Genomic DNA, 17,847 nt, shown 5'->3' with positions numbered 1-17,847 from the left:
GGGAGCCGGTGGAGTAAGGGTAGGAGGGAAGAGGCTGTAAATACCAAGCAATCACAGGCCTGAGAATTTCCGACTCCAAGGAGTTTCCCTCCGGTGTGGCTAGTGGCAGAGGGTTGGATGTAGCCACAGAAGGACATGGTGGGCAGGTGCGGAAGCCAGTCTAGATTGGTTGGAGGGTCGCACTCACTGGTAGGGTTCAGGGTCAAGCCTGGAGCTCTTCAGCCTCCCGGGACCCTCTTCTAATGACCGCCAATGGGCGCTCGAGGGCCGAGAAATCCAAGGCCGCCTGGGGCAAAAAAGGCACCTGAATCCCCATTTCACGGTTCCACGGGCTGGAGGCGGGCCCTTTCCCCGACCCGGAGACTTTGCTGGCCAGGTGTCCTCGGCACGGAGGGGTGTGTGCACGAGTTTCTGCAAGGAAGGAAGGGGCAGAGGGTCGACTTCAGGTCGCTGACCTCCCCCACCCGCGTCCCAGCAAGCCCCGGACTTTCAGAGTTCAGATCTCCGCGGCGACCGCCCGAGCGGTCGGGACCCAGCTCCTCCGGGCTTCGGCCGCACGAGGAGCGGTCCCCGTGGAGGAGGGTGGGGGACTGACTCCGAGAGGGCCCGGGCGGTGCCCAGCGCTCCTCCCTCAGCGGCCCCAGCTGCGCGGGCCGCGTAGGAGGAGTCGCGCCCGGGCCGGCGTCGCCCTGGCTCCTCCTCCCCGCGCGGGCCTGGCCCTTCCTCCCCGCCGTCCAAGGCTTCGGGTGGCCGCGGCAGAGCCCGGAGCCGAGCGCGCTGGGTGCGGCCGTCCAGCTGCCACCGCCGCCGCCGCCTCCGAGTCCCGAGTGCCCCCGCGGTCATGGCACCCGCGGCGGCACCGGGCGCCTGAGCTCCGGCACGCGGTAAGCGCGCAGCCGGCTCCCGGGGACCCCAGTCCCGCGGCCTGGGGGTGCTTGGAGGCCTCGTGCTGCCCCCGCGCCGTCGGCGAGGCCCTGCGCGCCCGGGCAGCCCCGGCATCGGGACAGGCTGGGGATCCCCCTCCGGGGCTGCGGCCGGATGGTGGCTGTCGGCAGCGAGGAAGCGGGTGGCCAGGCGGCCGGTGGACCCGGGCGTTAGCGGAGAACCAGGCGGAGAGGGGGCGGCGTGGGAGGCGGAGGAGGGGCCGGTCCCGGAGCGCGGGCGGCGGGGGCGGGTCGGCGGGCGCGGAGGATGCGCGCCGCAGTCCCCGGGAGCCGGGCTTTTGTGAGTGCTGGCCCCTTACATATGGAAATGACGCTCGCTCTGGTCCCCATTCGCGTCCTTTTGAAGGACGCCCGCCCGGAACCCCGGCGCCGGCTGCGAAGTATTGTCCGGCTTCTGGAGCCCTAACAAAGCGTCCCTCCCCGCTTTGCAGAGCACTGGAGGCAGCGGCCGGCTGTGCGGGCGCAACGGAGTGGCCGACAGAAGGTAAGCGAGAACAGCGGGGGCCTAGGTAGCTGCTGCTTCGAGACACAATGGGGTGCCCGAGGTGTCCGGGGGTAGCGATAGGCAGGCGGTCGGGGGCGCATCTGCATCACGAGTTGCGGGGCACCTGGGCGGCGCACCCGCGCTCCGCCCTCGCCTCGCCCTCCGCCGGCACCGCAGCTCAGCCGGGGCTGGGCACCTCCGCACCCCGCAGGGTCCCCGCCCGCACCGCCGGCTGAAAGCGGCTACTGTGTGCAGGTCCAGGAGCGGACCTGAATCCTGGAGGGAGCAGAAAGGGTGGTGGTTCTGTTGCCTTGTGCCACCCAAGCAGCTCTGTGACTGAGAAATTGAAGGGAAACCTGCCTTGGGGAGCCCGAGGTGTTAGTCTGGACTGAGTCGCGGAGAGCTCTTTAGTAAAGTGGGCATTTTAGAAGGTGTGAGTGATCAGTGCATAGAGAAAGACTTCCCCGTGCGACTGTTAAGAAAACGGGAAGAACAAAATGACGCTCGGTTTATTGCCTGAAACCCTTGACCGCCAGACCCACGGAATGAAGTGTGGAGTGTAGCCGGAGAAGCTTCCAGGGTTCCAGAGTGTGGGCTTCTGCAGCTACCAAACCGGCCCCTGACAAAAGGACAAGGCTGATGGAGACAGTTTACTGCTGAAAGCTCGCTCTGTGAAGTTGAAAGAGAGAGATAGGAAAGGGCGATTTCCCAGCCTCAACCCTGACAAACCCAGGCTTAAGTGTAAATGAAATGCGAGCTGGAAAGATTGTGCTACCGTGTACCTTGTTTCTAGACAGCTTAGCTATTATGGGATCTTCTGCTTTCTTTACTTGACTGGGGCAGATCCCTTCCTGGTGTCGAGGAACTCCTGACATATGCTTGTCATAGAAATTAACTCTTGGATTTGTGAAATCAAAATCAATCACCGTCATTGTCTGTTGTGACTGAGGTGATAGCTTTTTTAGGATTAGAATCCCAATAAAGTCCACAGAGGCTCTCAGGCTAAGCTTCTGAGACCAGGGAGGGTTCTCAGTCTAAAATATATTAACATAAATTTATGTGTTTACTTGTTTCCTGAGGCTTGACAGTCTGCAAGGACATATTTGTTTGTTTCAGTGTCAGTTTAATTTTGAGTCTTCTTTGGTGGCTAGCGTGTTGGTAATTGACCTGAAATATTGGCAGGTTTTGCTCTTGAGTTGAAGAGGGCTGTGAAAATTCCCAGACTGTTTGTAACAGTGACATGACAGGCTGGCTGACAAAACAGTTTATTGTGGTCTCCTCAGCTGTTGTCAGTGTCCTCAGAGAGGTGAAGTGAACTGCTGGGGAGTTTCTTGGCAGATTTGTTTATTTTCAGCTGGTTTCTGGTGATTCCTTAGAGGAAAGCACTCTGAATTGCAGTGTAGGTAAAGGGTAGGAGTTACAGATGTTCCAGATGGATTGGACATCAGCAAAGGTATTGCCAAGGCAGGAAGAGGCTTTATAGGGAGCCATCACAGGCATGGTCTTTGCAGTCAAATGTCAGGATCAGTCATTTTTATAATAAGGCACTTGCTCAGAATTCCATGGGTGTCTTTTTTCTTGTTCTTTTTTCATTTTAGATATGTGATGAGCCTTACTATCAAAAGATGTTAACTGTCACAGAGGTGGAGAATAGGGCGCCAATGAATTTTGAACAGCCAGTCTTAATAGGCAACATTTTTATCATAAGTCAAATGTTATTCACATAAATTGTTTTAAATGTCACTGCAAATGACTTTCTAAACTAACATTTCCCCAATCTTGATGCTTCTGTTTTATGTTGATAATGAAAATACATTTTATCAGTCTTATACTGATAAAGGGTTGGCATATTTAGTCAGAGCATTTTAGAATGACTCAATCAGCCTGCAGCCTCTTCAGGAGGTTTATTTTTATAGATGTCAATTCATTTGTAAGCCAATAAATTATGTGGTTTGAATTCTGGCTATTGAACTTACATCTGTTGGGCAGGGGCTTGTGGAGAGATTTACTGAAGCTTGCAAGAAGATATTTTTGTCCTATTCACAAATAAAATATAAATTTGAAAGATGGGAATATGCGAATGAGCAACTTTATTTGAAATCAGGACATTTTTTTATTGCAGTTCATAACAGCAATTAACCATTCAAGCTTTTAGATGGAAAAATTACAAACTATTTATGATCTAATGCTCACTTAAAAAACAAAGCTAGGAAAATATTGTTTATAGATAGGAGAAGACAAGAACAAAATGAGGCTATACTCCAGGGAGCCATAGTCAGAGCTGCAGACATTCTAAATTAATTTAAATAAAAGTGGCTCAAGGAGTGAACGTTGTTACAAGCTATCTCTTTTAGGGGAGTAACAAACATGAACCTCTGTTTTCTACTTCTGAAATTTTACTTAGTAGCTGATTACAGGTTATTGAAGCTACCCTGTGCCAGGCTAATGATTTTATTCCTCCAGCCATCCTGAGTTAAGACTTGATTGGGTAATCCACCTAGCTACTAGGTTTAACAAAAGCTTGGGTTTGTTACATCATTTCAGCAAAGTAAAATACGAAAGACTGTTATGTTTTAGAATAAATGCTAGTGGGATATCCTTAGTTAATTTTTTTTTTAATTGTAGTTAGCAAAGTTTGTTATTTTCTTTCAAATTTAATGTGATTTTTTCCACTCTGTGGTGACATTTAAGTTTTTGTGTTATATTTTTACATTCCGATTTTATTCTTGCTGATACTCTTCTGCTTTTAGTATCCAGCTAGAAGTGAGGTGCTATCCGAGCTGAGAGGAGACTCTCTGACAGTAATAGGTTTGATGAGCAGCAGTTTTTGGCAGAAATATTCTACATCAATACATAAATGGGGGATGGGGGCGCATTGCTTTTTCTGTTAAGCTTCTGCTAAACTTAAATTTATTCTTATCACTGTGTCATTTTATGCTGAAATTGGTCCAAAATGGAAATCTTTGCAACAAATTAAAGTGTTTGCAGAAAAGAGTGAAGAAAAAGAAGCATTCTAGTTTGACCATTGGTATTATGAGGCTCTGATGTGGCAAACAGTGAAAGCAAAAGGCATGAATGAAAAGCTTAGCCAAAGCAGAGCTGGTCTATGTTCATCACTTTAGTTATAAAATAACTAAATTGGTCACTTAGTGGTCACTGCCTGGGCTATGGACCCCCAACAGCTATGTCTGAACACAGATCCAAAAGCATCTATTATGATACTCGGAAAGCTGCTGAGCCAAGAGGGCCATCCAGACATTCCTTGTAGCTGTTCAGCTGCTGAACCATCTGGAGGCGAAATAAAAGGCCTGGGCTAGGGACTCTGGCATTGTGCTCATTTATTATTTGGTTTTCTCTTGCCAGACTTTGTCCCCTTTTCATCCTTTTGGCCAGAGCAGACATTCCCTTTGGCTGGTCTGCCATTCTTACAAGCTCCTTTCTATACCTTGGATGCTGGAAAGTTCACAAGTTCACGGCTCTACTTCATGCTGGCCTTATATTAGGGACTTCATTGTCCCACCCGCACCTCCACCTCACTCTTTTCCAATCCCAGACGGCACTGTGATTTCATCAGCTGGGGTTGCCGAGGGGAGCACAGTGACAGCGGTCTCTGATGGACATCCCTATCAGGGACAGCACATCCTGGCAGCCTTGTTTTGAGTTATTTGGAAGGAAAATGCTCTGAATCGCTCTCATTTTAGGTGGTTGTTGGGTGGTAAATGTTATGATTAATAGCTTGATGCATCTGCCTCTTATTTAACCATCCCTGGTTAGAACTCCAAAGTATTACCCACACTGGCTGTTTAATTCTAAAGGTGTCATAAGGTTTCTGGCAATTTGATTGAAAAAGTATATGGTAGAGGTCCAGGCTTGTGGCAGCCTTTGTAAAACTGAAATTGTCCTTGGAAATTTGAGGGATGATTTATTACTCAAAACCCAACTTCCTTCATCTCTAAGTAAGATTCCTGTCACTGATGAGTGTCAGCTGGGCTCTCACTCTGGAAAGCATTGAATTACACAGATTAGACATACTTAAGTGTTAACAATTATCTGTTTCTGGACTACGCCCGTTATTGAAGACACAGTGAACATTTTGTGTAAAAATGTATTTCTTCTTTGCCATAAATCCCAAAGCTCCTTTAGAAAATAGAGAATGCTTAGTCTGTGCATCCTTAGAGCCTCATGGGCTATGTGGTTGGTGGTATTCAGTCGCTAAATTGTACCTGACTCTCTGTGACCCCTTGGACTGCAGTACGCCAGGCTTCACTATCTCCCAGAGTTTGCTCAGATTCATATCCATTGAGTTGGTGATGCTATCTAACCCATAGTTATTCAATAAATGAATCAAAGGATGTAGGGAGGAAGGCACCCCATTCCTCCTCATTCCAATTTGGAGGAGTCTGTGGCCACCAGGTATTATATGATGGTTTCTGGTGCTTGGTTCCATACAGCTGGTTAATACATGAAAGTGGAGATGAGAGATTTGTCAATGGTACTGTACCAGAGGTCCCATTCGTGTGCTCTGTGTGCATGTGTAAGGTTGACAGATAGTATAATTTAGTCATACCAGAGTTCAAGTCCTGGGCCCATGGCCATTTTTAGTGTTAAATCATCGGACAAGTAGCTTGACTTTGCCAGGCCCCAGTTCTACATATTAAATGGGAATATGATAGCTACTTTAAAGAATTAGGAGGATTAAATGAGATCATTTATGTGAAGTACTCAGCATGGGCCAGACTTATAGTAAATTCTCAGAAGTTAAAAAGAAAAACAAAAAGTCTTCTGAGCTCTCAACTATAGTTCAGCCTTTCTGCTTTTGTTTGACATTAAATTTATCAAGAATCTGCCTTTGAAAATTGAGGATGCCCTGAACATTACCTACTGCTGTTACCATTTAGTAATATGATATTGCTTATATGCATAATACGCCCCCCACCTGTTCTTGCTTTCTAGAGTATTCCACAGCTCCTGTTTTGATATTTGGAAGTCAGGACTATGGCTGGTTGATGTATATAAGTTACTCCTCTTCAGTTTACCTCTCCTTTGTAAATTGCAGGTATTTTCTTGGTTGTTTGTACCAATTTCCTCTGGGATTAGCTGCTCTTGCTTGCCATATTTAACACTCAAAACAACCTTCCAGCTGGGTATTATTATTCTCATTCTCTAGACAAGGGAACTTGGGAAAGTATTTTAACAGATTTTCCTCCAAAATCATATTCTGTAGCAACAACAAAATGCAGCTGAAGTTTGTGAATCCTTAATTACTAACTTGTAGAATCAAACTTAAGATGGTCTCCATGGCGCAGTTTGACAGTGAGTGCTTGCCTTCAACTTATGCTTGGTTATGTCTTCTTGTGAAAGAAATAGGTGTTTCAAAGTCTTCGTATGCTGATTTCTATAATGTTCATTCAGGGTAAGTTTCCTTGCAAGGTATCTCGTATACTAACTCCATGATGTTTACTGAGTCCCTGGTATGAAGAATAGACTGTACGAAGCATTGGGAAGCTAGAAAAGAAACTGAAATCATGGACCTTGCTGTTAAAGAAAATTCTGCCAAATGAGGAGAAAAATAATTCTTGCACATGAAATAACGGATGAACATTTGGGGAATAATATCCACCAGTAAAAACCCCTTTTGTGCCAGAAGAGTACTGACAACTTGTCACCATATGTAACATCTTTTGGATGTTTCCATATGATCATTTGTTCTGCAAGGGGGGGGCTGTTTTTCCTGTTAAGTCTAAAGAATGTTTTACGGAGCACAGTTCTTGGGAAGGAGGGAGATGAAATAAAGAGATAAAAAAGGAGAATTGCTATGAGATGAAAGGTTTGAATTAGTGAAAATCCAATGGCCTTGTAAAGAGCAGGATATGGTAGTTTATCAGGTTCAAAGCCATGAATAAGATTGAGACTTCTTAGTACATTGTGAGGTGTTTTTTCTTTTTAAATTGAAGTACAAATGAATTTATTTACAAAACAGAAACAGACTCACAGACTAGAAAACAAATATGGTTACAGTTGCCAGTGGGTGAATATACTCAAATACACATAACTGTTGTGGTTTTTATGGTCCTCTTTCATTGGTTTAGATAGACAAGTTTCCAGCCCTTAAAAGTAATTTTTAAAAGGGGAAGTGTTAGAGTTCTTTCACTTTTGCATTTTAAAAAAATATGCAAAATCAGGAAGAAGCAGAATAGTCTAACTTTTATGAAGTTGATCAGATTCTAGCCTAGGGACTTCCCTGGCAGTTCAGTGGTTAAGACTCCACACTTCCACTGCAGGGCTCTTGGGTTCAATCCCTGCTTGGGGAACTGAGACCCCATGTGCCACGGGAACTAGCCCCTCGACTACAGAAAGCAGCACCTTTAAAAAAAAAGTGTATCTTGCCAATATAATTTTTCTTAGGATAAAAAAAGATGTCCAAAAAAATTAAAAATAAATAAATTTTTTAAAATTCTAGCCCAGGGGACTATAAAACGCAGAGACTAAGTCTGAGAGCTATGACAGCCTTGAAAATCCCAGAGCATCTTGGGGATTCTCAACAGATCTTAGTTGATGGTGAGATGGGCAGACGCTAAGTGAATTTCATTAGCCAAGCCTTGGCATTGTCTAAATTCCTGACTTTTGTGCTCAGTGGTGTCCAGCTCTTTTGCAGCCCCATGGACTGTAGTCCGCAAGGCTCCTCTGTCCATGGGATTTTCCAGGCAAGAATACTGGAGTGGGTTATAGCTTTGCCTAACACCTTGGTTGTTCCTTTCTGGTGTTTTGATGTTTATGTCACACTCTCAAGTTATTTTGTAAACATTTACGTGGTGATTAGTTAAGCCAACAGACCAACCCTGGGAAGGCAGCCAGAGCTAGCAGCACCATAATAGAGAAACTGATAATTAGGAGAGGAGACCTTGGAGACCAGGAGCCTGCAGCTGAACATTACCTCTATCCCTTTAATGAGCAGCCTAGCTGTTTGATCCATCTTCTGAGTTCACTCAGTTCTGCTGAGACCCTTGGGATGGTCGTTCGCTCTATGTTAGCTTGTCATGTTTTGAACAGTTGTCTGAGGAAAGAAGGCAACCCAGCCTAGAGCAGCACTGATGTGTTCTGGAAGGCTTGTTTATTTTCAGGTCTGGCTGTGTACAACATCTTAATGTGTGTGGTCCCCGTGATTGTAAAGATCTGCCCTATAACATTGCCTCTAAATTACAGTTTTCTGATCCAGGACTTGTTTTACTTAAATGTATGCTTTTAAAAGTAGAATATTGGTGTGCCACGGGCTAGCAGAGTAGACATAGAGGGTTACTGGGGAGTGAGTGCAGAGTTTCCGTCATGCAAGATGGAAAAGTTCTAGAGAGCTGCTGGATAACTGCATATATAGTGAACAATACGGTACCACACACTCAAAATTCTGCTAATAGAGTGGATTCCGTGTTATCTTTTTTATCCCAAGAAAAATTATATTGGCAAGATAAATACTTTTTTTTATTTATTTACTTTTTTAGGGTGCTTTTTATAGTCAAGGGGCTAATGCTACAAGTCGTTTTTGAGATGGCTGAGGTCACCCTCTCAAGGGTATTATGCCTGTCATGTTTGGCTTCCATTGCGTCATGGTGAAGGTACCTTCAGAGGCAAATGTTTCAGGCTTTCACTGGAAATCCCAACACAATAGAAGTGAATGATTATGCAAGCAAAAAACCAAATTTCCTTCTTCAACTGGAAGGGACCTAGAATTTTACGATATATATTTTAACAAAAATGATTCTGAGAGTTATCAATAACTCTGTGTTTTCATGAATCCTGTGAAAGATGGAAAAATGGAAAGGCTGGAATTGGGGTGGGTCAGAGAGATGGAAAACCTCTTCACCAGGAGTACAGAGGTGAGATGGTCTAGATTGTAGAGGGTCCTAAGATTCTGCATGATTCACTTGCGGTCTATGGTTCTTTCGAATCTCACTGTCTTTCTAAAAGGCTGAAGTGGTGTTTTCCTCTTTCTCTAGGCAACTAGGCCTTACCTAAAGCTCCCTGGGGCTAAAGCAAGCTTCAGGGAATACTCTTCCGGTCACACCTCGCGTAACTGCAGCAGTGAAGTTAATTGAGTTGCCATTTTTGAGGAACTCATGTAACAGGCATTTGGTCTCACGTAAGCAGGGGCGGTTTTGTATCAGACATGATCACCCAGTGCCTCTTTGCTGCAGCCCTCTGGTCTGACTACAAAGAGGGGCAGCTAGGCTGGATGGAGAGAAACAGTTTGGCAGATGGCAACATCTGGCAGGTCTTCTGGAGCTTGCTGTATCGCATGGAGCTCTGTTGTCACTAACAGTCACTTCATTTGGAAGGACTGGATGGCAGGAGTGGCTTTTCACCTTCTCTGAGTCCTGACCACTCTCAGTCTTGCGTTTGACACACTGGCTGCCTGCCTGAGGCTGGGCAGGAGAGAAAGACGCCTTTCTGCCCAGGAGACTCCTTCCTTCTGGTGACCCTGCCAGGACCCAACCTCGTGGGTATGCACCTGGTGTGAGTGTGTGCGGGAACTCCCCTGGCCTGGCCTGGAGGCCCAGAGGCTTCACTGGGAGGTGTGCAGTGTTACCTCCCTCCCCCGCTGACCATCACAAGGCCCCGATTGACCAAAACAAGGGGCCCAGGACACACCCAGCATTCCCAAGGGACTGGCAAGTGTGGGGGCAGCGTGTAAGGGGCGGCAGGACTCCAGCGCTGCCATGATCAGGCCTTGTCTCTGTCCCGTGCAGGTGAGCGCTGCGGGCGATGGGATGGATGAGGCAGAGCAGGACCAGCATGAGGCCCGACTCAAGGAGCTGTTTGACAGTTTTGACACGACGGGCACCGGGTCCCTGGGACAGGAGGAACTCACCGACCTCTGCCACATGTTGAGCTTGGAGGAGGTGGCCCCAGTGCTGCAGGAGACGCTGCTTCAGGACAACCTCCTGGGCCGGGTAAGGCCCGCGGAGAGGCGGGCGGTGGGAAGTGGGTGCGGTTTCTGTGGGGGGAAGGGGTGTGGAGCAAACCACAGGCGCTGCAACTTGTTTCTAACATTCAGTCCGTGTGTGCTCTTAGCTGTTAACCTGATAAACAGCGGGGGGCGGGAGGTAGGGAATAGAGTGGAAGCCACACAGCAGTGCAGTTTGCTGCGGTGACCAGGGCCTGCTTTAATTTGTGCTCTGGAGCGAAAGTGTACACTGAGCATCTTAGATGAGAAGAGAAAAAGGTACCGAAGATGTTTTCCAACTCTTTGTGGTGCATTTTATGGACTCCACACTCATCAAGGGAGGGGGCTGAGATTTCCACTGAAGTGAAGGAACTTACAGGGAGAAAACTGCCGTCCCAGGAAGAGCAGCTCACTGTTAGGATGTTTATAAAGTATAAACATAAAGCTCTTTCTTGTGAGGACTGTTTGTAGAATAAAGTATTAATTAAACCTTTTACCCAGGAAATAAGACAGGAAGGTAAATAAATACTGTGCAGATTCATTTAAAACCCAGCATGACTTGCTTCCAGCAGGGCTGTGCATATGTGCTGATGTTAAGTTTTACCTATGGGAACAAATAGTCATGTTCTCCCTGTAGATCAGGTCACAGAGATGAGTAAGAGCCGAAAAGGGTTTCCTCTGCTATTAGTGGGAAGGATGTCATGACCTGCTAGTGTCTTCAATTCTCATAATTAAAATTGAAAGCATCATTTGTTTGGCTTTGGGTTGAATCTTGCTATTGGTTTTTTGAATGGGTAAGAAGGAAAAATGGGCAGTACTTTTTGAGCTCTGTTGCTGCCATTGCTGACACTTTGTAGATGTTTGTTTTTATCACATGGTATAAATCGAGGAAGCAACTGTGAAGCTCAGCTTTATTCTAGTGACCAAACTTCCTTTTCTTTATTTCATTTTCGCTCTTAACTGAAACATTGGGCAGGTGACCTCAGACACTGGGCAGTGTATTGGCTCTCTGTGATGGGAAATAGGAGTGGTGAGCATCCTGAAGTTAATGTACAGGGGATGATGTTCTTGAGGGGCTTGGCACCATGAAGGTGGCATCTAACAGGACTCATACTTAAAGAAAGGATGAGGTTTTTGCAAAAGTGAAACCATTTTTGGTAACTTTGGGGGAGGATTAGCTGCTTATAAATACATGTGATCCCTAAAAAAAAAAAAAAAAAAAAAGGCAAAAATCTTGCTTTGAAAGCAACCAAAATGGGAGCTTTGAGAATTAAACCACTTGCTCCTCATCGTATAAGGCATTCAACTATTTTCTTGTTTTTTTCTCCATCTCAGACACTATTGGAAGCCAACAGAATCTCATTTCCCACTGTGGTTCTTAGGGATCTGAGTCCTTTGGTATCTGAGGGATAGTATCATGCTTCTTAAAGCCAGAGAAGACAGAATATGACTTTGGGTTTCCTTGAGAGCCAGTGAAACACAGAACCCTCTGCTGTAAACAGATTGCTCCTTGGCAGCAGACTGACAGCCCACTCTCCAGATGTTGTGCGTCTTTGCCCTCATTTGGCAGACTAAAGCAGTGGGCCAGTTATTGATTGATTCGTTAACAACTTGACACTACCAACCCACTTTTAAATTTGCTCTTGGCCTGTGAATAATGAATACCTAAGTGGTCTGTAGTGTGATATTTACTTATCCAGTGATAAAAGTTAAATAGATGTATGCATATTGATTTCATGGGGAAGGTCCCTGGTGGTTGTCTTGAGAGCAGAGTTGGCATGAATTAATGCACTACTGTTAAATTTGCATTTTTTATGAAACTGAATTATTCTCAGATGATCACATAAACTGCGCCATATGCTGTTAAGATACTCTATATGGTCTACAATTTTAAATTGTAAGGAAAAAAATTCCTTAGACTTCACTGGAGAATTCTAAGTTCTACCATCATGATATATTAAATACAGATCATAAGTTGTAGAATTATAATATTATAATTGTTTCTAATGCCAGCATCTTCCCTCTCTTTAGATGGTATTTATAGAAAACTATGTCAGAGTTAGCAGTGTGGCTTAATAAAAAAGGAGAAAGAATAATAGCATGACAAACCTCTATATATTCCTCTATTCATTAATTTGACAAATGTGTATTGTATGTGTCCCATATGTCAGCACTCAAATGGCCTTTTGGTATGGGTGCAACTTATGTTTATTGTAAACTTTTCCATTAAATTGGCTTTTGAGTACATTAATATCCAGCTTCCTGCATGCTCGTGGTTTTAGTTTTGTCTTTTATATCATAACAAATATAATTTCTTTTTTAAAGAACTGACGCATTTACTCCTTTTTTTTGGCTGCACTGCCTGACTTGCAGGATCTTAGTATCCTGATCAGGGATTGAACCCAGGCTCTTGACCGTGAAAGTGCAGAGTCCTCCCCACTGAATCGCCAGAGAATTCCAAGTATAATTTTTAAACAAAACAAAGTAAATAAGTTGTACCTCCTTTGGTATTAGGCTGATTTAATCTTTTTTCTTGAAAAAGAAATATGGTAAAAACATTTCCCCCCTCACCTAAGAATATGAATATTATCTGTTTATTTTTTATCTTAAGATCCATCTTTTGTAACTTCTTGTTCTTTTTTTTTTTTAAGCCTAATGTTTCTTTTGACCGTTATTAAGGAAACTAACTTAAATCAACTTGCCATTTCTATATACTTTATTAATTGGCCCTCAGATTGCCCTCTTTGCTCTTGCTTTATAACTTGAAGTCTTGTTCCCCTGACCACGGTGGGTGGGCTTCACAGGTGGCGCTTGTGGTAGAGAATCTGCCTGCCAATCCAGGAGACCCAGGAGACGTAGGTTCAGTCCCTGGGTTGGGAATATCCCCAGCAGGAGGAAATGGCGACCCACTCCAGTATTCTTGCCTGGAGAATCCCAGGGACAGAGGAGCCTGACAGGCTATGGTCTGTAAGGTCACAAAGAGTCGTCCGTGACTGAAGCAACTTAGCGTGCACGCACTTGGTAGTTATCTTGTAAGTGTTTGACATGCCCAGAGATTGTGGATCCCTGATTTAAAGGAAAGAGGACATTGCTGGTAGGCGTTTCCTACTAGATTATCAAAAGAGCTCTGCTTGTATCTGTGTTATCAGGTAAGCACCTGTCAGACGGGTCAGACCCCAAGACAAGGGATTCCTCAAGATACTGAGGAACTTACGGACTGATTAGGTAACATTCCTGGTAGGTGAATAGTACTGGGAGTAAGTGCTACAAACATTTAAGAAAGAGAACCATATTAGCTCACTTATTAACCAGGTTTTCATCCAAGCAGTTGATTCCAGTTGTAGGTACTTCCTGTTTATTGTCTTTTAAATGAAGAGTTTCCACATACCTCTCTCCTCCTTTATTAGAAATCAGAACATAAAGATGATAATTTACCTTGCTTTTGTTGAAGCCTTTAGTTAGTTCCAGTTTTAAAAATACATTTTCTTTTCCTCCTGGAACATTTTAACTTTAAGACCAAGCTGCCTCCTGAGTTTCCCTGATGTCCTCTTTAATATGAATGTGGATGATAAAGAATTAGCATCTCACACCCTTGACACTCTCTAGAATCAGAACAAACCATATGGCAGCAGAACTTACCCCTGGTCTCCAAAGAGTGCCAGACGTATGTGGACTTTGGTCATCAAAGGCACTTTGGAACTTTTCTATTAAAATTTGATAACTGTACAAATGTATAATTCCACCCAGTTTCCCCACTTTTCATTTTCAAGTGCCTGCAGTTCTTTTATAAACATCATGTTTAATTTTATATGTTGATCTGCTGGTTTGCTTCATCGAGCTTTTTAAGATTTCTTTCACTGGGGCGGCAGAGGATGAGATGGTTAGATAGCATCACCGACTCAACAGACATGAATTTGAGCAAACTCCAGGAGATAGTGAAGGATGGAGGAGCTTGGCATGCTGCAGTCCATGGGGTTGCAAAAAGTCAGACACAACTTAGTGAGTGAACAGCAGGAACAATACACATTTTAACCACTTGAAAAGTGGGTCAGAAGTACGGCAGTACTTTCTGGTGGTGGTAATTTGTACTTCTGAGGGATATTTTCTGGTTCTATTTTGGTCTTGCGACTTTATGTAAACCATCACTCCATTCCTTTACAACCATGTCATCTGGGGTTGATTTGAACTCCTAAGGATCTATAATTCACATTTATAGACAAGAAGACTTGATTAAGAGATTACAAGACTTGCTACTTTTCTTTATTAATACTTTCTTATCAACCTCACTGCAAAATAGCCTTTGGTATTGCGTACTGTGACTCTCGCAAGGCAGTAATCTGATAAAGTAAGAGCAAAGGGAAGCCCGTTGGAAGGACCTTCCATTCTCAACAAAAGGCAGGAGCAAGTGCTGAAGAGCTGTTCTTTCCTACCTACTCTGTTTCAGTAATGGCCGTCAGTCTCACCAGAGAAAATAGTGATATGATCTGGAATGGTCATTAGGTTTCTACAGTATTCCATTTATACTTTTATGAGTAGCTTCTTGTTTGGATGGAGGGGACTGAAAGTTCTTCAGTGTCCAGCACAGATTTTACACTTCAGTGTCCATCTGTATGACAGAGAAACCTAGAACCCAGAACTTGGAAAAAAGATGATGACTTGTCCAAGGTCAGGCAACTCATTTGAAGCAGCGCTGAGATGGGAACCCAGATTTTCCAGTCCCTGAGTTTGAATGCATCTCTCCTCAGACTGCACATATACAGATATGGATCTCATTCTCCATCCCCTGCAACTTGCCCTCACCCCCCACCTCCCACCCCTCACCTTCCACCTCTCATGACCTCCACCTCCCACCCCTCACCCTCACACCTACCACATGGAGACCATATGCTGTAGAAGCAGTCTTTGAATCAGACCTGAATTCAGGTACTGATTCCTGCTGCTTTTTAGCCATGTATACCTGTTATCTTAAATACTTTGAGCCTCAGTTTCTTCATCTGTATAATGGAAAAAATAATATCCTCCTTATTAGATTGTGATGAAGTTGCCTTAGATTGTGTGTGTCAGAAGCTGATTTTGGAGCCAGGCAAGTAGATAACTACTGTGTCCTGTGTCTCTCTGTACACTCTCCTCCTCTATCCCTTACACACTGAGAGTAGGTTTTTAATATATGATGATTTCCCAGGAATGGTTTTCTGAGAAAGCTCATTCAAGTGGAGAATGGAATCGCTAGCAACTCTCTTGAGTGGCGGTGGCTTGTATCTATTTCCATCTGTAGGCAGAACTCCTTGGAACTGTCTTGGAGTACAACTTTATATGGTTGCTTTAGGTTTTACAAACCCACCTTTGAAAATGGCCTTGACCTCTCTCCACGTTGTTTTCAGTAAATGATTTTTAAGCTGCAATAACCCAAATGCTGTATTTAGGAGAAAATATTTTGTAACTGAATCTTTCATTACGAAACCAGGTCTCTCTGTTCTTCTGTGTCATTTCTCTTTGCATAACGTTGTCAATGGTTTTTTCCTCTACATCAACCTTCTGGTGAGTCCGTATTTCTATACCCATTTCAGCTAACATTTAACGTTTTGAGAGTCCTTTCTTTGATTCCTCCTCGTATTAATAGATGTAAATCTCCTACGTGTGATGAGAGTTACGTAGGCCTTTGGTCCAGTAAGTGCACTATGTTGAATCTGGCTTAAGCCCTCTCATCTCGGGTCTGTTTGAAGTGCTGCCTGCTCACATGGGGAACCCTGTGTGCATCTGGTCTCCATGATTGCACGAGACGATTTCATGCAATTTAAGTTCCTCCTTCTGTTTCCTGTTGCAGGGTTTTGTGTGTGTGGTTTGAAATAGCATCTGTTTATTATGCCATGCTTAAATTCTTTTTTTCAGAGAGGCAAATTGTGTTTCTCAAAAAGCATTCCTATGAAATTTGGGGAGGAAGAAAGATGAAGTAAATTTCTATTAAGCATTGGTGACACATGACAGAAAATATCAGACTTGACTAGTCTTCCTGTTAATTTAGTTTGAATGTCATGGTGTTTTTAGTCAGTCAGGTAATTTTCCCATTGCCGCAAACTGCCCTTTGAGGCATACAAGGCATAGGGATGCTTATAAAATGAATGGCAGCAGTTATTATTCAAATGAGGGGGTACCTACCAAGGTATGCATGGCTACCAAAGCTGGTTACCGTGTGAGATTGAATTACATTGAATATTTCTGAAGACTTCTAAATTTTAACAGAACACAATAGTAAAGCTCCCTGGGAGGATAAAAATGGTACTTAAAAATTTCAGGGACTGAACTGAGTGAGCCCTTGGATGCGCATTTCTTCACAACAGAGGGCGTTTATTCACGTTTTTTGGTTCTGAGTTGTGCCCGGAGGGGCTTTTCCACCCCATCAGTAATCATGAGCGCAGATGAAAAATAGCAGTCACCTGCCTCTATTAGAGAATTCTCTTGAAAGATGTGGAATTTACTGCTGTTTAAGGCAGAGGGTCCAATGTCTCTGTCCTCACAAGAAGGAAAATAAAGATCAATTTAAGACTTACAGCTGTTCCAGTTGTTTGATCAGCCTGCCAGGGACTTGTTTTAGATCTGTAGGTTCTTCTTGTGGAGGAAGAAGAGGTTATCCAGGTAGACCATGTTGGATTATGAAGAACCCCTGAGTTAATAATCATGTTTAGTCTTTTATAAACTATTTTCCTTCTAAAATGTAGCTGATTTAATACATCCTAAGTCCATTTTGGAAACTTTTAAATTCTGCCTGTGAATATCTTGGAGAAGTCAGATGTCAAAAAACTGTCCTTCTTTTCCCTGTTGGCCTACTAGGACCTACTCTTTTATCAGAGCCCCCTACCAGCTTTTTTTTTTTTTTTTAAGAGCTGCTGATTGTTTATTTGTTTGTTTTTTTAGCTGGAGGATAATTGCTTTACAGTGTTGTGTTGGTTTCTGCCATACAGCAACATGAATCAGTCATAGCTACGTGTCTATCCGTTTCCTCTTGAGCCTCCCTCTACCCTTCCATCCCACATATCTAGGTCATCACAGGGTGCCAGGCTGGGCTCCTAGTGTGGTATAGCAGCTTCACGCTAGCCATTTTACACAGTATATATGCCAATGTTGCTTTCTCAATTCGTCCCAGCCTCTTGCCCCCCAACTATGTCTACAAGTCTGTTCTCTATGTCTGCATCTCTATTCCTGCCCTGCAAATAGGTTCATCGGTACCATTTTTCTAGATTCCACATATGTGTGTTAATATATGATATTTGTTTTTCTCTTTCTAACTTCATTCTGTATAATAGGCTCTAGGTTCATCCACCTCAGTTCAACTGATTCACATTTGTTCCTTTTTATGGTTGAATAAAAAGGGAACACTTTTGCACTCTGGGTGGGGATGTAAGCCATGATTATGGCTGGAGATCCCTTAAAAAACTAGGAATAAAACTACTGTATGACCCAGCAATCCCACCACTGGGCATATA

The 17,847-nt window shown here is 44.1% G+C and overlaps 1 protein-coding gene across 9 annotated transcripts in view; it reads left to right on the top strand.

Annotated features, from left to right (window-relative positions):
• Nucleotides 1-747: 747 nt before the first annotated feature.
• The window catches only part of NIN (ninein), a 107,738-nt gene continuing 90,638 nt past the window's right edge, over nt 748-17,847 (top strand). For all 9 annotated transcript variants that reach the window (XR_011568821.1, XR_011568820.1, XM_019968656.2 and 6 more), the window contains exons 1-3: nt 748-884; nt 1,376-1,428; nt 10,170-10,373. Coding sequence is in view for 7 of the 9 variants with exons in the window: in XM_019968656.2 (XP_019824215.2) it covers nt 10,191-10,373 (183 nt within the window). In the remaining 2 variants the exon portion in view is untranslated. The remainder of the gene's footprint in view (nt 885-1,375; nt 1,429-10,169; nt 10,374-17,847) is intronic.

The sequence above is a fragment of the Bos indicus genome, chromosome 10, assembly GCF_029378745.1.
Source record: "Bos indicus isolate NIAB-ARS_2022 breed Sahiwal x Tharparkar chromosome 10, NIAB-ARS_B.indTharparkar_mat_pri_1.0, whole genome shotgun sequence".
Taxonomy (NCBI): domain Eukaryota; kingdom Metazoa; phylum Chordata; class Mammalia; order Artiodactyla; family Bovidae; genus Bos; species Bos indicus.
Note: the sequence above shows the minus strand (reverse complement) of the source record. Positions and strands in the feature narration are given on the sequence as shown.